Source organism: Pempheris klunzingeri, chromosome 1 (genome assembly GCF_042242105.1).
Source record: "Pempheris klunzingeri isolate RE-2024b chromosome 1, fPemKlu1.hap1, whole genome shotgun sequence".
Classification (NCBI taxonomy): domain Eukaryota; kingdom Metazoa; phylum Chordata; class Actinopteri; order Acropomatiformes; family Pempheridae; genus Pempheris; species Pempheris klunzingeri.
This window is the reverse complement of record NC_092012.1, coordinates 15,179,732-15,201,523: the sequence shown is the minus strand read 5'-3', so window position 1 is coordinate 15,201,523 and position 21,792 is coordinate 15,179,732. Positions and strand designations below refer to the sequence as shown.

General features: G+C 40.0%; 1 protein-coding gene across 2 annotated transcripts in view; it reads right to left on the bottom strand.

The window, feature by feature from the left end:
• nfat5b (nuclear factor of activated T cells 5b) overlaps positions 1–21,792 on the bottom strand; it is a 29,581-nt gene that overhangs the window by 5,008 nt on the left and 2,781 nt on the right. For both annotated transcript variants that reach the window (XM_070831546.1, XM_070831547.1), the window contains exons 2-7: positions 8,416–8,541; positions 5,104–5,731; positions 3,788–3,974; positions 2,332–2,522; positions 1,826–1,998; positions 50–184 (exon numbers count right to left, since the gene is read on the bottom strand). In XM_070831546.1, the coding sequence (XP_070687647.1) occupies positions 50–184; positions 1,826–1,998; positions 2,332–2,522; positions 3,788–3,974; positions 5,104–5,731; positions 8,416–8,541 (1,440 nt within the window). The remainder of the gene's footprint in view (positions 1–49; positions 185–1,825; positions 1,999–2,331; positions 2,523–3,787; positions 3,975–5,103; positions 5,732–8,415; positions 8,542–21,792) is intronic.

Sequence of the window (21,792 nt, the reverse complement as noted above, 5' to 3'; positions counted from 1 at the left end):
ATGCATGAACAATCATGATCTTCATGATCTAAATAGAGTTATTTCTTACCAGAGACATTCTCGTGAAATATGACTTTGGTGTCTTTAAGAAAGTTTTTGCCAATGATAAAGACCTCCTCTCCACCCCTCACTGAACAACTGTGCAGTGACTTCTTCAGGATTTCAGGCACCCCTGCAGGCTGAGCTGTAAACAAAGCAAAATATGAACCGATTTTTTTGAGGCTCAATTGTTCATTTTCACCAAAAACGCAAGAAGAGAAGTAGATTGGTTTAAACTTATTATCACCCAGATCTTATGCCACAGTTAATCCAAAAAATACAAATGCATAGCTATGAGGCGTCTACAATCCCACAAAGTTATTCATTTAAGACTAAATGACTAAACCACAGAGGGTTTGTGCAGGAAATTGTATTTAAGAAAATCTGATTTTCACCCCGATTTCTGTATTATTATTGTTTTTCTCTCATTTTCACCCATTTAATGTACGACACAAACACTGATCTATTCACAGATTAAAAAACAATAATAATGACAAGAGACTATAACACACTACAGATGTTCTTGTCTCACACAATATGGTTTGTTACACACAAAACAAATAATTCCACCACAGAAAGCACCATGTCTTAACAAAGCTCTTCTCAGATTCTTTTTTAACACATTGGTCGAGTAACACTAACAATAGGGTTTCTGCAGGGTTCCCGTGGGTAAAGACTTTTAATGACTTTTTGGATACCACAATTATTGGACAACGCCTGTTGTCTACTGTGGCTTTTTTCATTACGAGATGATGGGCTTTCAAGCTATTGGCACCAACAGCAGTGCTTATTACAGGTCAGATGGTGCTGACTGAAACTCTGCAGCTCAATCTGTTGTTGCAACAATCCCACTTGTAGTTTATATTTGTATAATATCTCGCGACAGCCTGCAGTCTGATAGAAGTGTTCTATCACTTTAAGACTATTCAGCTATTTATGACTTTTGTAAAAGCAACTGAAGACTCTGTAAACCCGTCTCAGCCTGAGGTTTTCATACTACTCAAATACTGACTGTTTCTCACAGGCCTATAAAATTCAAACTTTGAACAACCTGAAGCTCAAAACCACTCCCCTTTTTCTCCAACACATTTCATAAACATTTTTCACTACTCAGCACCACACACACACGCACACACGTATGCACACATACGCACACGCACGCACACACACACACGTACACACACATACACACACGTACACACACGTACACACACGTACACACACAGATGCCTAAGGGGATGACTATTCTTTTTTTGTTTTGTGGAAAGATATTTCCCGGGTTTGCATGCTGGCTCTGTTTAAACAATAAAAAAACCACACACCTCTATTGTTTCGTCCTTTCCTTTTCTTTTTCCCTTGTCTCTCCCAAAGTAGCTCTCCCAAATCCACACATTCAGAAACTTTCAAATGGCCCTAAGCTTCTTTCCTGTTTATGAAACCAACCACACCCTCATGCTGTGCAGATTATTAAATTACACTCGATTTTGAAGGGATCTTTACATATTGTCTTCAAATGAGGACATCAAAAGACAACAGTCTCCCGACATCAGGTTATATTAAACTTTACAAACAGGAGGCATGACAAGAGTGTTTTTTTGTCTATTTTTAAGCTAGTTTAATGTACTGAAATAATACAACAGGATGTATGTAACACTGTATAACATCTATTTAGAATCTATCTGCAAATATCTACAATCTAACGTTCAATGTTTCAATGGTTGAGCCGATATTTCCCAGTTCATTAAATAGCAATCCCACAGAGATAAACACGAGGAGACTGACTTACTGCACAGGATTGGAGATGAGGGAGCCTGGAGTGTGAGCACTGAACCATCTGGACGGGGGATGTTGACCCGAAACACCAGCCGAGCACGTGTGCTCTTCTTCTTCGACCCAGCCACTCCAATGCGCGCCTCGACATCAGCATTACGGAGCTTCAAGATCCCAACACAATCCACCCTGCAAAGAGTGACAATGTTAGCCTGAAAAACCTGCAGTTTAAATAACAAACTTTACAGTGTTTGCTAAACCAGCAGCTCTTTACAACACTAAATACCTCAGCATCTCATTACAACAACTAATTTCCTCAAGGGGATCAGTGTACTTTGCAACTCACATGTGTGTTCATTATGCAATTATTTTGTGAAGCAACTGGTTTGAATTATCTGTTCAGTACATCTGGGCACAAAAAAGCAACATGAAGCTCTCATGAAAGGAGCTTTAAACATATTAAAATGAAATTTCTAACTGGAGTAACAACAATCAAATTTCAATCTCCAGAAAAGTACGTACGCTAGTGTCATGTTGGTGCTTGGATCAAGCGACACCTCGATGACAGTTGTGCCATCAATGTCCACCTCTTTGCAGGCTGTGGTGTTGCGACCGGTTACCCTGCAAGCTTGGTAAAACCCATGTGGCTTCACACGGCCAGTGTCATTGGCCACAAACACCTGCAAAACCACCGGCTCGTTCATTCCCTCCAGCTGTGAAAGTAAAAAAAGACAACACAAGCGATATAGACATTTTAAGAAGGTTTCCAAATTAGGAAGGCAAAAATATGCTTTGTACTGTGGGCAGATATACAAAAGGGTAAAAGTCCCTTTTTGTGTGCTAAACAACATTTGTTTCAAGACTTGAGGACAAACTGTACCAAGAAATGTAAGAAAGGTTAATAAAGAAGAAATAAATGACCCTTGTGACATAGTCTGGATCAGATCATTTCCTGTCCTGTCCTGTCACAGCTGCTCCTGTGATTGAACCCATTCTTTTGTCTATTCACGTTTCATCCTCCTATTTTGCAGATGCTAACTAAGTGTACTTCCACATGCTTCCAAAGTCCAATTTAGGCATATTCTCATCGAGCAATTAATCTCCGTGTGTTCTGTCCATTTACAGTGTCTTCCCCACTTGTCTTGTTTATCAGTCCGTCTTCATTCCCTCTTCTTGTGCAACTCTAGTCAGCCTTTTAAAAGCCTCCCTCTCCTTTTAAAAGTGTTTGTTACCTTCCTTCCTTAGTCTCCACATGCAAGATGTCTAAGGTACAGAGATCATTCTTAACTTGATGTCATATCACCCTTGACACAGAAAAGTACCCTCCTTGTAAAACGAAGTTGAGAACATTAGTTTCTTATGTAGCAACATAGTTACAGAAAGAGGTTGGGCAGTGTAGTGTCTGTGCATGGTTTTATAGATAAGCTCTAGTATAAGTTGGAGTCCTGTGAGTAAATTGAACCTCTAGAGTGGTGAGTGACAGGGAGAGATTGCAGGAGTACAGACCAGGCCTTTCCTCACACCAGCTTCTGGATGTCCACTTGCCCACAAGAAATCTCAAAATCTAACGTTTCACAGTCCCCTGATGAACCCTTTCAATTCTTACACTCCACGGGCTTTCCTACAGCGCCAACCTGAAATCAAACCGCAAACTTTGTACAAAAAAGTGAAGCACTTCATTCATGCTGGGGCTGAAGAGCAGCAGCTCAGATTCAGCCCAAACCTTTCAGTACTCCGGACTAGATATAAAACAAATACTGGATTAGACCTGCCTTTGGAAGACAATTAGTATTAACAGACTCCACTCTTTCCACTTTTTAAACAAACGTTCATTCTTCTGCCTTGAACATATGTGACGTTTTTGGCTCTAAGAATAGCAAATCTTATAGACAGACTTATTTCAGGGCCACTGGCAATACCCCAATCATTAATATAACCTTAAACAAAGTCATCACAGAGGCAGGGCTTTAACAGTTACCTTTACAGTAGGGAAGCCCTGCTGCGTGCGGTCCTTCACCGACCCTCTGCTGCCTTCGGTGAGATAGCGGGCTCTGTGCTGAGTCTCGGGCTGGACGAGGATCTTCACCTCCTTCCCCTCACTCTTTTGCGGGTATTGCATCGAAAGAGTTCCTCCTTTGTGGTTAGGTGTCTGAGGATCATCAGAGCTGCAACAAAGGCCGGTTTGACAGACACCAGAAGATCACTTCAACTTGTTACATTTTCTAGCAATTTTATTCAGTTTGTGCAACCTAGCTGGCATCTTCTGGTATTGTGGTGGAGAAAACAAAGAATGTGTGGAACTTGCTTTGACAGATTCTGAATCCGTCCGTATTTGTTCCAACCACCCACGGCCCTCCACATCCCATGATGCTCTGAGCAATGCAGAGTTAACAGACCCTCCATCAACCAAGCATATTCTATCCCCAGCTCTTAAAGCATTCAGAGTTATCTGTTTATTTAATCTGCTCTGCTTATCCTAGGTCTTTGAGAGAGGCTCTGTGATTCACTGTGGCTGACCATTGTTTGTACTTCAGTATCCTGCCCCTCCCTCCCCTCTGATCTGACCGCTCTTCTTCAGTCAAAGTGTGGTGGGAAATTTAGAGCCAGAGTAGTTTGTTGAAGATTTCCATCTGCAGTGCAGTGTGTCACTTCCCACTAATACCTATTCTAACAGTCTGGGCAAGTGCTCTATGGGATTATCCAGTAGGGCCTTTAGGACAATGCTAACACAAAATTAAGACTGAGTATCTACTTAAGAGATTAACTGTGCAACTGCCAATATTAAATGGATAAACAATAAATTCACTGCTCAGCAAACAACTTCCTACATTGGACAAGTGGACTCATTGTTTTCTCTGGTAACTGATGGACTTTATGAGCGTTTGCAGTCACCAGATTTGATTCTCAGTGACCACAAATGGGAGCTTTTTGAGCAATGTGTTAGAGAACGCTCTCCACCACTACCACCATCAAAACACCATGAGGGAATATTTTAGTGCTGCAGCTAACAGCTGTCAATAAACTAATTGATTGATTAACTAATGGTTGCAGAACTAGAATAACATTTGGATGAATGGTGTTCATCCCTCCAGCGAAGCTTCAGAGACTTTGACCTGGAAGCTTGTGGTGTCCATTTCATCAACATTTTACTAAAAACACCTAATGTTGGGTTTTAATTCTTCACTATCTGAACACAACAATAACCCCCTTTGATAGCTTCATGAGAAGTAGAGAGGTGTGACGTGGGCTCAGTTAAAGCATTTCAAACTAACTACATCTAAGGGTTGCACAAACCTTCCTTTTGTCTTGCTGTCAGGGCCTAGCTGTGACAGGACAAAGTGAGGACCTTTGGCACTGTCTGCATCAAACACATCCATGCTGGCTTCTCCTGCAGGCACAGACTTGGGACCGGGTCTCTGGCGAGGGGTACGTTTGCGGGACTTTCGCGGCACCTCTGTGTTGTCATTGTAAGAGACATTGCTCATGATACTGAAGTTAGAGAGAGAGTCATCCATCCAGATGCTGTTACTCTGCTCTGAGTCCAGGGATGTTTCATCCTGGCAGGACATACGGCTGTCATCAAACAGGTCTTGTGGAGGTGGAGAGATGTTAAGTACGGTGCGGCGCTTAGATGGGGTCATCTGGTGATGTGGCTGGGCCTCCTGGGGTGTTGCGCCTCTTCCCCCTCCTCCTAGCTCACTGCTACCCCTGCAGTTACCGCCACTGCTGCCGTTACCATTCCCGCTTTCGGCTCCGACAACCTCCGGTACCACTCTGCTACTCCTGCTGTCCTCTGGGTCAACATTGCCACTGTGAACTGGGTTCTGGTCAATGGCTGAAGTACTGGAATGCATGGTGGAGCTGGAAGAGGCGGAAAAAGCACTGCGGGGGCCTTCCATGGTCATAGAAGAGGGCATGGCATCTACAGTGCAAATAATTAGATAGTGAGCAAAGGCATCCCAACCAGTGTTGGCTAGCAGTCCCATTTAAGCAGCAAAATTTGTTCATGATTTTGTGTTTTTTTTTTTTTTGCCTTTTTTGCCTTTGTTTTTTTTTTTTTTTTTATTCATCCAATTACAATTCCCCCCTTTTCATTGGATGTGTGTGTCTGTGGTGCTGATGCTCTCTGAGGATTCGTAAATGCACAGTATGTGAAGCGCTATGTAAGACTAAAAAGGGGCCAGAGAAGACATGAGAGGTGAGAAGTCCCCCTTAATTTCTTTTTTTTGAGATATGACTTCTTAAAAAAATTTAACCTGCAACTAAAAAAAAAAAAAAAAAAAAAAAAAAAAAAAAAAAAAATCGAATAACTGAATGAATTTATCATTATTGTTAGCATTTAGTTCATGTTCAACTGACTGAAAAATTAGCCAAAATGATGAAATGGAGAGGGAAGTTCAAAACAGTAATATGTACAATATGATGCATGCCAATTATTGGAGCTTTTAAATTGTTTTGTTTTTCTTTTGCTACAAAAGTTCATTTGGTTGGGACTGAACGTAGCCACAGAGACAAAATAAACAAGCTTCTGACCTATGAAGCAGAGAACTGCAGACCATTTTATATGCAGACACTCCCTGCTTCAGAGGGAACTTCCTGGAATATAAAAATGAGACAGCGAATGAGCAATAAGAGCTGGACAATAGGAATTTATTCAGATTAAAATAATAATAATAATAATAATAATAACACAGGGTATTTTGTTTGTCAGGAAATGTTGCTCCAGCATGCTGACATACACTGTAACTTCAAAAGCATTCAAATAGTTATAATGAACTAGATGAAAGGTGGGGAAAAGTCTGGTTAAGTTGCAGATTGTAAAAAGGAGTTAGATTGCTGTTGACATTCTGGATGGGTTGGTGACTCATTAGTTTGCAAAATACACAGTCGGAAAGAAAAGGAGGCACATAAAACGTATGGATGTAGCGGCATTTTGAGCAAGTATCAAAACACAAAGAAATAAATGGATCACAAACCAAAAACATATAATGGCAAATCTAAGAACAAATGCGGACAGATGTTGAGAGCTTTTACCCTTAATTATACCGTGTCATGGAAGACTTTAAAACAGCAAAAGCAGTGCTGCAAATGAAAATAATTATAATAATATTTAATAGCACTGCAATTAAAAGTGATGTCACTGTCTGTTAAAAAAAACAAAACTCTTTTTCAAACAAAAAACAAACAGGATATATGAGCCAGATGTTGTTGGCTGTTTTCAACAAGACTTATAGTTCCTTGTAAACTAAAACATACTTCACCTGCTAGTGGCCGTAATGGAGCACTGAAGTCCGCAGAGAACAGACTTCTGGATTTACTGAAACTCATTCTAAAGCCTTGATGCTTCGATGAGGAGCAGAGCAAAACAGCTACAGTGAAGCAGACTATAAGCGTTACATTTTTGTGACGTAACTACAGTGAGCATAAATATATATTTTTAACTATTCCTCTGTTGGCCATGTGTGAATTTTCAGACTGGACTGAGACTAAATAAAACAAAAAGCGCATATAACTGCTAACCTCTAAAGTATGGCCTGCCACTATTGATTAATTGGGACAAAATTTTTTGCTTCTGCCTGCAGTGACTTGCAGATATGATCAGAGCCCGGCAGTGGAAAGGAAACCATGTATGTAAGACCAATGACAAGGGTGTGTCAGTGTCTAGTGCCTTTAAAAAGGTAGATCACATCCCCATCACTGTTGTGTCACAGTTCAATTTTCCTGGTAGAAGCATATACGGAGAAAGATGATTCTTTCAATATGCCTCAAACCTGTTTGTCCTTTGTTGTGTACGGTACACTCATCTTGTTTTGTCCTGTCTCCACTGTTTAATGTCAGCATGAAAGGTCAACAAGCTTCATCAACCACAAAACTGGACAGACCTTAAATTGTTCGGTAATTAACCATTAACAAGATATCCAATTTCTGGACTTAAGCATTTCTCTGCCACCAAGATTTTCCTCTGTGAACAAAAGCTCCATCTCGGACGTGCGAAATGGTCAATGATGTGATTACAGCCAATCAAAGCTTCCTAATTCTACTTGAATGAATAAGACTGTTTAAAGAAAGAAATATTTTCTGCTGAGTATGCAGCACCGGGAAATAATAAGCCTTGTTGGGCTCTCTTGTCATTGTTGGATACGTTGTTTGGTTTAAATAATTTAGTTGTATCAGTATGTGTCACAAAAAACTTTGGAAAAAGGCAGAGGGCTCTACGTACTCTACGTACGCCTGCAATACGTGACCTACACTTTATTTTCATTTCATTTTCTTTGTTGCTGCAAGAGACCACAAAATACAGTAGATCACAAGTATTCACAACAACAATTCCCTACATTTCAAATATTTCACAGTCTGCCAGAAGGTACAGAAATATGCCTGCTGCTAAGGACATAAAGGTCTTGTCAAGCAGTTGTATTGTTTTTTTTGTTTTTTTTTGACTGACTGACGTGTGAGGATCACAGTGCAGCAGGCTGTTTGTCTGACGGGCTTTCCTGCCACATGCAGGTTCGTTTGCCGACAGGTCCAGACTGTTACATGAGTTGTCTCTTTGTGATCAGTCCTGCTCACAGAGGAGAAATAAAGATAAGAGGAGCAGGATCCTACCTGATGCTATAGCAGCCGAAGGGGGAGGCCCTGCCTCTCCACCGCTCTTTTGACTCATGACTTTTGGGTTCTGCTGAGTGGAGGTAGGCAACTGGAGCTCTCTGGGAAGAAGGTCATATGCTGATTCTGTTGAGAGAGGGAGGAGTGAAAGATAAAAGAGGTGACATATTAACGGGAACAAGTGTCAGCTTAAAGACCGACTGTTTCACGTTTTGAGTCATGCTTTCACCACAAATGTAATTTCTCTATCTAAACAGATTTCATGTTGACGTAATCAGTGTTACACTGTATTTCACCGCGATTTCACATCACAAGTCTTGTGCAAATGTCAGTACATAACAGCAACCTGGTTGGCAACAAATCCCATAAACGACAAGGAAACACACATGAATCAGAGCTATGCCTGTGGGAATTCAGATGCAGGTTTCCAACTCTGCTGCCGGCTGCACGTATGCAAGAATCATGCCACTTCACCAGTCTGACCATCAACAACCTTCTGCCACAGCGTGGTCTTTAAGGTGTACTCTACTGATTTAGCTTTGCACTCCTATAACACTGTCAGACTTACAAGAAAAGGACAACAAGGCATCTGAAGACATTATTTATCTTAGCAAACCTTCCTTAAACTAGGCAGTGGAAGGCTAATATGTTAGCTACATCCTCTCATGATCGATTATGTCTTCTCTCAAGATTGTACATTTCATGAAAGCTAAAATGGTAACTCAGGGCTCTCAATACACTTTGAGGAGGACCGATCCAAATTGAAAAAAAAAAAAAACAAAAACAAAATGACAAAACAAAGCAAAAGCTGCAGCATACCAAATAAACAGCTGATCTCATTACAAACAAGCAGCAGGGTCGTACAAAGGCTTTTTCTCTCCTCTGTATGCCTCCCTCGGGGCCAACAGGACATGGGGAGGGGAGAAAGCCTTGGGTCAACAGTATGACAACACTTTTACTAGCAGCCTGATTCATCATCCAAATATTATGGTATGAACTTAGAGCGGCCATTACAGTCGCCTGACTCTCTTCTCTGCCAACTGCCAGCTTTAATTACTTGCAGCTGAGTCCCAGGGTTCGGTGTGTATATCAGATACTTAACCCTCCCATTGTTACCACTCGCTGTGTACAATAGACAAACCTGGGACATACTGAAACCAGCCCATGCCTCTTCATTCCCAAAGCCCTCCAGTCTCTTACAGCTCGCTTTAGAAGGGCAGGGAATGCTGGTTCCCAGAAAGGGAGCTTAAATCTGGACTCGGCAAACTCATATAACTCACACTAACCCACACATACACACAGGATTCTAGTGTGGTTTTGCTGGTTATTTGCTAAGTTCTCCAAACAAAATCACTGACACACATGCATGCACATGCACACAAACGCGCCCCCACCACCACCACCTCCACAAAAACACTCTCTCTGCCCCCTGCATTTACACTTTTAACTCTACGGTCTTCTTGGGGCTCACGGACCGTCTGCACATGCAGCAACATGTGCTCTGAGAGAGCAAACCTTCCAGTAAACAGATTGCCAACCGCACAGACAGAAAATATGTACTCTTCTCTCAGAGCAGCAGTCTCGAATCACTGGCTGGCCTGTTCAAAGTGTTTCCACAGTCTCTTGACGTTTTTCAAGACTGAAGAAAAAAAAAAATCTTATTTTGCTGCATATTTGTTTTCTCATAAGCAGACAGAGTGCAGTTCTTTATTTACACTTGACAACACACTGTCCCTTTCACGCAGGAGAAGATTGAAAAAAAAATTAAAAAAAAGGTCAGCCTTGTTAGCTGGGAAATAAACCGTACTGACTCACACACACCACGTGATGTTTTGATTTGAACTTAAGACTGCAGTCGTGTTGTGCAGACTACTGACCACTGAAGAAAACCTTTCATTTTCTGTCTGTCTGTGATCATCATAATAACAGATTAAAGCCTGACCAAAAATGTTCATACAGTCACACGGTATGTCCATGTGGTCAGTTTTGGTCAGGTCGACTCATGCTATTAATGCATTCTGATAAATATCACCTGGACTGAAAAGTGGCTACGCTCATTATCAAATTTAGTCTCCACTCATGTTCAGTGTAAACAGAAGGATAAATAACAAACCACATACACTTAGAAGTTTCATGTCAGAAATCCTGCATAGATCTTTTTGGAGCCAACAGTCAAATATTTTAGGTCTTTATACCCTCATCATACCTTCCGATATGTTTTTATGGTAAGTAGTGCAGGCTAAAGGTGAAAAAAGAAAGCACTCACCATGTGAATGGCAGGACTTACACTCCCATTCATTTCCCTCACATTCCTGCTGCTTGCTCTTACTAGCCCTGGCACCTGGGGCGTGGCACTGGTTTTTTGGCTGAGTGACTGATTTAACTCCCCTTCAGTACCCCTCCTCCACTCCACCTCCCTCCCTCCCTCTATCTGTCTTGTTTACTGTGCTCCCAGACCCTTTCTGTACTTCAACTTGCTCAACAGGTTAGTGGTATTGTCAAGTGGAATCCTGTCAAGCAGAAATGAAGCAATAGAATAACATGCTTGTGTTGAAAATTCAGCCTAAAGAGCTACACGAGTTAGATATTATATTACTGAACTTGGTGGAAATTATACTGAACAACAAATGATGGGGAAGATAAGATTCAGCTCACCTTGTCAGTACATATGGACATTATTCCGAGCAGCAAAGAAAAAAACAGTGAAGGGGCTGGCACCTGCAGCAAACCATGTACAACAACCCTGAAATGTTGACAGCCAAGCCTACATGAAGGCTGCCAGGGACTCCATAGCAACGCAGATCAGGGGACAAGTCTTTTGAGCGTTTACGTCTCTCGTGAGATAATGTGGAGAAAAAAAACATAATAAAACAGCATTGTCTAAACTCAAATGAAGAACTAGGCATTAACCAAGCAGGCTGTTACATCACTAACAATATTACAACATTCTGGCAAAAATATGAATCACCTCTGTAAGACGTCATCACATATCATCTTACCAACCGCTTCTAAGGGATAACACTAAAACCCCATATAATATGCTTAATCATATGAGTGTACCATTCATGCTTAATTAATGCATAGCTAATGCATGACTCTCTTAATTGTAATGCAAAGAATTAATGTATGATATGTCACAACTTTGATATTAATAAATCAAGTCCACAAAATTTGTTTTTCTACTAATTGCAAGCGATTAACTACTTAAAGGTTCATTGTGTAGGATTTAGGGGGATCTGCAAATTTGCTGAAATGTAGTAGTATAGTATTTACTACTGTGCTTTCAGTAGTGAGAATGAGCCCTTTATATCTACATAAGGAGTGGGTCCTCTTTCACCTCTTTCAAGTCCACCATGTTACACCGGCATGTTTCTACAGTAGCCTAGAGCAGACAAACAAGGGCCTATCGCGTTGTTTTACTTTGAAGTGGCACAGGTGCACCGATTGACAGACAAAGAAAAAATAAGAAGAATCTCATTTTGTGTTGTGACAAATGGAGGAAAAGCAAGGAAGTGTGAATCATTCAGCCAGCGTAGCTTTTCTACACGCTTGGAGAGGAAGGGGTGCGGCCAGGAGTATTTAGTTGGTTGCAATCTCAACAGTAGATGAAACTAAATCCTCCACACTGGTCCTTTGACACTTTGCAGATTGTTAAATTATAAATTCATTCATATTTAGGTCATACATTTATTTAAGTAATAATTTCATTTAAATAAATGTCTGTTAGGTCGCAAACCCTGAATAAGGTAACACAATTGTGATTGAGCTTACAGCCCACTGACAAAAGCCCTTGCATTTGTAGTATTACAAATTAGTTGTTGGTGGCGACATTCCTGGGAAAAAAAGCACAAGTTGTACAGATAGTGATGCGCTTTCCATCATTCAGCAGTGGTTGGTCTGCCAGAGAGGGTAGGCGGAGCTAACATTCTGTTTTTCTCTGGTCTCTGATGGCATTTCAAGTAAACGGCTGCTATGGCCAAACATGCAAAGGAAAGACTGTTAGCTACAGAGGACGAAACTTGAAAAAAAAAAGTGCAAATCAAAAGAAGAAGAAACAAATTAGATTTTCATACGAAGGCAGTCAAAAAAGCAAAATGACCATCAGCGACATAAAACCAGAGATAGCATCAGTGTTGCCGAGGACCGAGGTGAGATACAGATGTGGCTCTCTCCCCCTCAGACTGGTAGGTACGGCTCACATTTCTAAATATAAAATCGGCTTTACCGAAATTGTGGATCATTGTTTTGGGGTTAACTGCCTGTTTGTTAGTAGTTAACTTTGAAAACAACAAACACTACCCAGGAGCAACACTGTTTGGATCTCTGGGGCGTGAGGTCCAAAAACACACCTACAATTACCTCTTATCGCCAAAGGTGCCACCAAAGAGAACGAAAAGGAGATCTTCGAGATCGTTACTTCAGTGTAGCCGCTGGCACAGAGATATCCCTCTCAAACATTATCATATCACGATATGTGAAAGATAGCGCTTGGAATTTTAAATGCAGCTTTAAGGGATTGATTGAGTTTTATTGTGCTGATCATCATATCTTCATTAGTAATGTCTTTCATTCTCAAAACCACCAACAGTCATCCCCAAAACGCCATCCCATTGGATCGCCATACTTAAACATTGAGTTTAATTTGGCTACACTTACAATATAAATGCAGAGTCAATACAATTACTGTATACATTTCAACAGCAACATCAAATCTTTACTTCTCAACAGTCCAGAAAAACTGAACATTATAACCTTCATGAAGAAAGGATTTATTGCAGAACTGTTGTGTTAAACTGCAACAGCTTTCCCTAGGTGTACCTAATAAACAGGCAACTGACTGCACATTTACAAGCTGGATAAGCTTGTCGAAGAAGCACACATATAGTAAAAGTGGTGTGACAAGATGATAAAACCACAAGTGGCAGATGGGAAAGGCCACATGTAAGAAAAGCCAAAGAGTGATAAACAAAGAGACATTTGTCTACTGACATAGGTCAATTGCAGATATCGTGATGACATGTCAGTTAATGCATGACCTGCTTGCAGTACTGTCAACGTGATGCTCCCTGATTTTGTTCTAACACAAAATTTCCTCCCATCTCTCTGTTGGTGATTTCCAACTCATGTGATCCAAATCACCAAAAACTGACTTAAGAGAAAACATTTTAAATTGTGGGCGCAATTGGGTGCATGTTCCCAAATTGACAATATATTTAAATTGATAATTTGTTAATATTCAGCCACATACGTTTTTGATAGTTCTATATGAATTCATGTATTTCATCATGATGAGTCATTCATAACTGTTACAATATGTGGACATGTGAACCTGAATCACACAGCGTTAGCCGTTAAAGTAATCAGTGAAGCTCTCATAACCATAAAAGTTAAATTTAGATTATCAGATTATCTGAGCATACTGGGTTTTATATCACTTTGATGTAGGTCAATACAGACCATAAATGCTGTTACACAAAACACTATAGCACTCATTGTAACTGGAGGTATTACCATTCCAATTAATCAGGAAGGATAATGACACCATCACTGTGCTTGATAAAATTCAGATGAAGCCACAGATAACAATTACGACACCAAAGTAGAGAAGGTGTGTGAAATCACATTGTTATTGTGCCTGTGTGATGCTCCTGTACCAGATGAATATTAAGCAAAGCTACAGTAACATATTTGATCTACAGCCCAAGGAAAACACGTCAGAAGATGGAGAGAAGAATTTTCAGAATTGACCACTTAGCATCATTTAGCATGACATCAGATCGACAATGAGCCGCTATTTACTTTCCAGCCTTAACCACCACGTGCTGATCTTACTGTCTAAACAGTAAAGGCTGCATTGGCCAGATAATCTGACAAGAATACTCAATAAAAGGTGAATCCACTGGATCACTGGTGACAAAAAATGGAAAAGCATACAGATAAAACACTGCTCACAATATCAATTTATATTCCCTGACCTGCATTTTCTTTTTATAGGCACCTTCGTTATGTAGAAGGCCTACGTGCATATATACGTTGGACCTGGTCCAAGGTACAAGTCAGTCTAGATTTTAAGGTACAGAAAGACCAAAGCAAAGAATGGCTTTATTTGAAACACATATTTATGGTCAAAAATAAACGAGGAGTTTGTGTTTGGTGGAAATACCAGCTGCCCTTGAAAATATGTGCTCATATTGTAGCAGCTCTGGTGAAGAATTTGCGGCTGCAGCTTTTAATTAGGCCAAATAAAGAGACCATAGTGACAAAGAGAAAAATGTTGTTTCCACTCTTGCTTGTATTTGGCTGTAACATCCATCAATCCCAATAACTTTTGCGTTTTTATTTCTTTTTTGAAAAAGTCTCACATTATATTGCTTCTCCACAGACATTTGAGAAAGTGAAGGTCAGCCAGGCTAAGTCATTTGTGTCACACTGGGCTCAGAGTTTGTGGCATGTAGCTCTTTCAGTCCAACTAATCCCAAAGTGACCAGGAACGACTTCCAGGCATCAGTTTACATGACTTGCTTTCAACAAACAACCACCACTATCCTGACTTTACAAAACAGCCCACTGAGGCGCCTGTGAGGGCCAAACCACCCAGCTACAAATTAGGAGCGTAAGCAAAGTGGGTTGTTAGTCGTATTTAATATCCTCACAGCAGTGCAATGGCGTCACAACTGGGAACAGTGTAGTTAAACTGGGTCTAAGAATAATATGCTACCTCTAGCTCTGTGTTTACCAGTGGACTTGAAAAGATGAAACAGACACTGAGCTTAACATGAAAGCGTGACTTCAGAAAGCAGAGGAATTCAAACTATTTACAGAGGACAACACACACACGCCAGCTCACACCACATGCACACTCATGATAAAAAAAACGGCCATGCTTTCACACATATGGTGATGTACTAAACGTCTACACAACACTTCCAACGAAGTTAGATAGAAGATAAAATCAAGAGACAGTGTGCCACACACACAAATGATAATAGCCTTCAGTAAGGAAGAACTTAGAAAAACGTTTGGTGTGCCAACACGGGCATTTCTGTCTGTCTCACAGGAAAACCTTGCTGTGGCAACAGGAAGAGCCTTTAGCAACACCACACGCTTTCAGTCATTGACAGTGTGACATCACCAAGCTGCCACGCTAGCCACATTCAGTTTGAACCTGGAAAGGAGTCACATCAAAACCTTTTAATTAATTAATGATTGAGTTAAAGAAATGCAACAATACCTAAGCACTTACTTAAACAAGTTTATGGAATGGTTCAACATTTTAGGAAATATGATTAAACATTTCCTTGCTGAGAGATAAGATTTATACCACTTTTATGTAGCTGCTAGCTGGTTAGTTAGTTAGCTTAGCTTAGCGCCAAGACTGGAGATAGGGGAAAACAGCTAGCCTAGCTCTGTCCACCTAACAGCACCTCTAAAGCTCACTAATTTACGTGTTATGTATTGTTTGTTCAATCCGTACAAACCAGTGTTTAAAATTATTTGTCATGTACCAGACTATTTCTTGGCGGGGAGCAACAGCTTCCTGGAGTCTCAGCTGGTTGCTTGGCAACTGCTCAGAGCCGAAAAATAGTCAGGCACATAACCCTCGCACACAAATGATCATTATCAATTGCCAGGCTTGTTGTTTCCCCGTTTCCAGCCTTTGTCAGGTGGTGACTTGACGGTACAGATATAAGAGTGATATCCGTCTTCCCATCCAACTCTCTGCCAGAAAACAAATTCGTTTCTTTGAACTACTCCTTTAAAGACATGTAATATTATTAACGTGAAAAAGGCTAATAGTTACTGAAGCAAAAATAGTTTCATGGCTGGATATGCGTTAGTGCCCGACACACATACATAAATAGAGAACTAGAACGGCCCTGTGACTGAAAAACAGACAAAATCTTTGAGTAGATGATTGAAATAAAGACTTCATATTGGAGTCCATCTTCGTCTGCACAGTCCCCCTATATTCAGAGTGAACATGATTTAAAAATAGCTTGTGGCACAGAGGTTTAGCTTTGGAGAGCTTGCTGACTGATTTCTAATGGAAGCTGTTGACTCTATTGATAAGAAAGTGGGAATAAACAGATAAAGTAACTGGCACTGGGTCAACATTCAGGGCACAACTGGAAGGGTCTGTTTGAGTCTTGAGGCACTCATAAAGTCCCAACAGAAGAGTAAGAATGGAAGACTAGAAAGCCAACACCAAAATTTTGTAAAGTGAGAAGCCATTTCTAAACAATCACAGCCTTAAACAACAGGGTCTGCAAGTCTGCCCGGGCCTGGTAAAACCCTGGTCTTATGCATACTGTTTAGTCTTTCTGTCCTCATTTCCAAGGTTTTATTTCTGTAAGATTTGCCATATTCCAGATTTATGACAATGTGTTCTTCAAGTTCACCTTCCAGATCTGGACTGAGCCTGTGCCTTCAGATATTAATTACTTAAGAAGATTTGGTGTTAAGTCTAATTAGGAATTTGGAATGCCTACTGATTAGTCAGGCAAAACCACAGCAGCCTGGGAAAACGGTGGTCAAAAATCAGCAGACGCCACCACATCAAAACTAGATAAAGTTATTCTGGGTGTTTTGCAGAAGACAGAAATTAGGAACAAGTCATTTTGGGGTCGCCACAGGTTGTTTTGGGTGAGATTCCTATTATAAAGTCTATTGCCTGGTCAAGTTACATGTGAACAGCACGCAGCTCCTGGTGGATTGCCATTCAGCATTCATGCAATAAAAAAAAAGTCATTTTAAGAGCTCTTAGCCTGTAAAAGCATGCCCTTTTATTTTTTCTCAATAAGTGAGCAGCGTGTGATTCAGAACAATTATTTATGAATGTGTATGCCACCATAGAAACAATGCCTCCTAAATACTGCTAGCATACTCACTACTCTAAAACAAGATTCAAGTCAGAATACACACTGAGCAAATAAAATCGAGGAGAAGCACCAAGACAAAAGTCAGGTCTACTCATGCAAGCTGTAGCTTGCCAGGACAGTTTCATTTCTGCTGATGACGTCTTGCTCAACTCATCAAAAACCTTTCTTTTTTTGCCAAACTCTGATGCATAAAGGAGTGGCAAGACAGAGACAGACCATGAAAAAAGAATAATGACATAATAGGATGTCATTATTACTAACACAATGACTGATACAAGCAGAATTTATGAATGATTAAAATTAACAATAATAAGTTTCTGAAGCAGTTTACAGTGCCCCACCTCACTGAGAGCAAGACATCAGAAGTAAGACTGGAAACCAAAATGGAAAAAAGGGGCATAAGAGACGGCAATAATCTACATAAATGTATGTAAAGCTATTCAGGAGAGACCCAGTTAACCTTGACTTGCCTCTACTTGTCCTGAGGCAAGAGGCTCCACTGTGTATGGGGGCAAGAAGCAAATGAGACTTAGACTATGGAAGGGCAACTCTCCACAAGGTTAAAGGGACCATAATGTAGTCAGGAGCTCAGCAGAAGAGTTTTCATTAAAATAAATTTTAACTTGTGATCTGCTGTCATGCTCAAGATTATTTTAGGAAGGTATTCCTCTATTTTGATTCAAGTATAAATGGTGGGCAAATTTTAATAAGCATTCATTAATTAATCCTCATCCAACATACATATACACAGGCCTATTTCTTCATGGTTTCTAAGCATCATAATATTCTTGTTTATCTAACATACTCACATCTAGTTTCATAACCAGATGAGAGTGAAACAGTGCATGTCTTCAATTATGTGAATTAAATGGAACAATAGGGGGTTCATTCTTCATAAAGAAAAAAAATACCAAAAACAACAAAATAGAGGGCTGGGCTGCGTGCCACTGAAGTCAGAGTCCAAAATGCACAAAAAGGGTTTGCACACTCAAATGACTGTTCCTTTCATTCAGTTTTCAATGTCAAAACTCAGCACAGGAGAAATGTTAGGCCTCCTTCAGTGTGTCGATTGAGTGATTTTCACATTTTACCAACAAGAAGCGTCAATACAGTTATTATTGGTAATGTGTTTCGGCTTTGTCCAAATAAAACTTTTGTGTGTGGGTACATGAGACTGTTTATCAGTGGCCACTTTCTTTTATATAAACAATACAATACCATCCTGATAATGGTTATCACCTTACAAGTTAACAAAGAAAAGACATATATGTGCCACTTCTGCTACAAGAATCTATCACTACCAGGCATCTCTCTCAGTATCCTGACCCTTTACTGTCACTCCAATAAAAACAGCGAGAAAGAATACCAACAATGACAGGATACATGGGGAAATCAGCCAGTGCGGTGCCTCTGTTCATTCCAACCCTGCCAGTCTGCTGAGGAAACGGCAGATGACTCAGAAAAAAGAAATGAAAACACAGGATATTGAGATACCACAACCATTGTCGCCTGTAAGACGCATTGTTTGACTACTTTATGCCAAAGGTATTCCACATTTCTGACAGCAAGAGCCTCTATTTGGAGAGCTTGCGATGTGACAGGTTGTATAGAGGGCTGGAACAGAGTCAACAAAGACAGCGGTCTCATCCCCTACAGAAAACCAACACTTCTTGAAAATCTGGATCAGGTTTTTGAAACCAGGAAGAGGCTGCAGCTATATGGTGTCCCAAAACAACCACAGCAGGAGGGCAGTAGGGGGAAAAAAAACACCTGAGGGCTTTTTTCACTGCTTTTAGTGGGGTAGCAGGACACAAATGAAGTCAACAAAGATGAACTGACATGGGACCTGCTGCCACTATTTAGTCAATAGTTTGATTGACAGGAAATTAATAATTGGGCTATTTTGATGATTGATTAATGGTTTAAGTTATTTTACAAGCAAAAATGCCAAAAACATTTGTTGCCTTCAGGTACTCAAATCTGAAAATTTTCTGTTTTTCTTGGTCTCGCATTGTAGTAAATTGAATATCTGCAGGGAGACAAACAGCATGGTCTCCTGTGTTAAAGTTCATCCTCCCTAAGGGCACTTTATCGTACTTCTCTCAGAAGGAAGAGAGTAATGAGAGAGGTGGGAGTCAGAAAACAGGTGTTAAAGGTAAACTAGTTTCAGTTTCAAGCTTGCTTTAGTGCATTACAATTAAATAATACACGACCACAACATTAGGCCTACAAAAAAAGAACAAAGACTTGAATCAACAGCTCTCTGACAGAGTCTCAACGAAGACTGAATAAGGTGAGCTTCACAGAGGGAGGGTTTATTGTAAGGCTGGCATATTGAATTACATGAAGCAGGTGCTCTGCTTTCTGGTGCATATTCAAAGCACATTGCTTTATGAATAATGATAAACATATATAAGAATATGCTAGAATATAAGATGTGCTTTGGGTGGTAAATTAAGAAGCTGTATTGTAACAGGACCCATCTAACTATTAACACCAAATCACTATCATTTTGCTACGGATGGAAGACACAGGCATGCTGGAGGATGAGACTTCACCCATGTGCTTAGGATTTAACTGAGGGAAAATATTTACTTTTCTATTCAGAATGATAATACAGTTCAATAGGTCACACTTAACATGCCACATTCCCTCCTTCTGAGCCAGAAAAGGCCTTATCGCTGTGTATAACAACCGTGTGTACAGCCCAGTTATGAGCTCCTGACACCTTAACTGCTGCTTCTTATCTGCCAATGGAAAGACTCCTGCCAGCCAAGATTCACCACACTTAATATTTAATGTCTTACTTCAGAATCATCTTGCTCTGGATAGAAACGCAAGGGTTGAGTGTTAGATCTCGCAGGTGCTTTGGGCTTTTCACAGAGGAGTGTGAGAAATCCTCCACAGGAGGATTTGAAGCAAAAGCGTTAGGTATCATGGCCTCCTGCACGCCTCCTTTACACCAGGAAGAGACTGTTGTGTCAACAGTGTCAGAGACACCACAGAGGGATCACTGAAACACTTTGATGGAAAAGCAGAAATCCAGATTGATGCAGAGAAACAGAAACCTCATAAAATGGTGCTTCTAGTTCTGCTGCATCTTGTTTCAATTTGTACACTACTGTAGTGTTTCTATTTTACCCAGAAAATCAACTTCATTAAACATATGATGTGTGTTTGCAGCTGCTTCAGGGTAAGTAAAGATCTGTTTCCATTTCACTGCTGACCAGCTAAGCCGAAATAGCAAAGAGATAAAGATGTTTCAGTAATAATTTCCCAATTTTTATGCATTTTTTCCCCGATATTTTACTTATGTTTTTAGATGATTCACTGATAATTAGATTTATTTTGCTATTTTACTGATATTTTTTTAATTTAATCATTTTAATTGATATTTTGCTGATTTTATAAATTTTTGTCTGATATTTTACAGAGATTTTTTTTACTTAATGATTTTAGGCTATTTTACTGATACTTACTTTTTTATGACATTTTACAAATTTTGTCTGACATTTTTCAGATTATCAGACCATAATTACTGGCATTAGAGTGCAAAGCAAAATATTCATTCAACGTACAAAATGGTGGAACAACAACTGACTGTGAATCTAAAGACGGTGTGACATAAAATTAACAAATTGTAACAGAAACCACTTTTAAAACACAAATGAGGAAAGAAAAAAAATGAAATAAAAATGAAAGATCTTCAACAGGTCAAACCACTTATATCTTGATTTGCTGCGGTCAAAACAAAGCCACAAGTGTGCAGTAAATACCAGAGGAGGTGATATTTTGACCTGAACCTAATTAGTCTTTTTACTGAGGTTTGGTTAGTGTTAATGATTAATCAAAGCGATTTAGAGGAAGGTAAAGAGGTGTGAGTAATTTGCATCATTGCATTTGTTTTTGTCAAGACACACTCACAATTAGACAATCAACACTTAACCCTAACTGTGAATAAAGGAGAAATGTATATTCACTGTTACAGACTCTTTTATTTTACCACATATTCTGTCACTACTTCATTCATTCATTCATTTTCTACTAATTATAAAAGTAATGTTGGCAATAGCTCGATACTTATTATATATTCATTTAATGTTGCATGATTGTGTATTTAAATGAATACTGAGAAGAGACATGCACAGATGTTAATTAATACTAAATATGCCAAAGGGGCTAAATGCCTGTCTGTGAAGGAGAAAGAATCTGCTCACTGTTTCTAGTTATTTTAACACTATAGTATGTATCAGCTGTATGTAGTTTTATAAATATCATCAAGAAGAAATTTACAGAGCTGTCCTGCAAACTCCACCTCAATAATTCCTTGGCCATGAAAAATACTACACCAGGAGCGGGGACTTTGTGGGCCCAGGAGCCAAAACTGTGAGCTGGTTCCATCAGCCTGAATGCAGGTAGTTCTTGAAGTGGAAAAGGGCCATAATGCACAGGCGTCTCTTCCTCGGCCTGGGCTTAGCACCTCCGGAAGCAGCAGTGA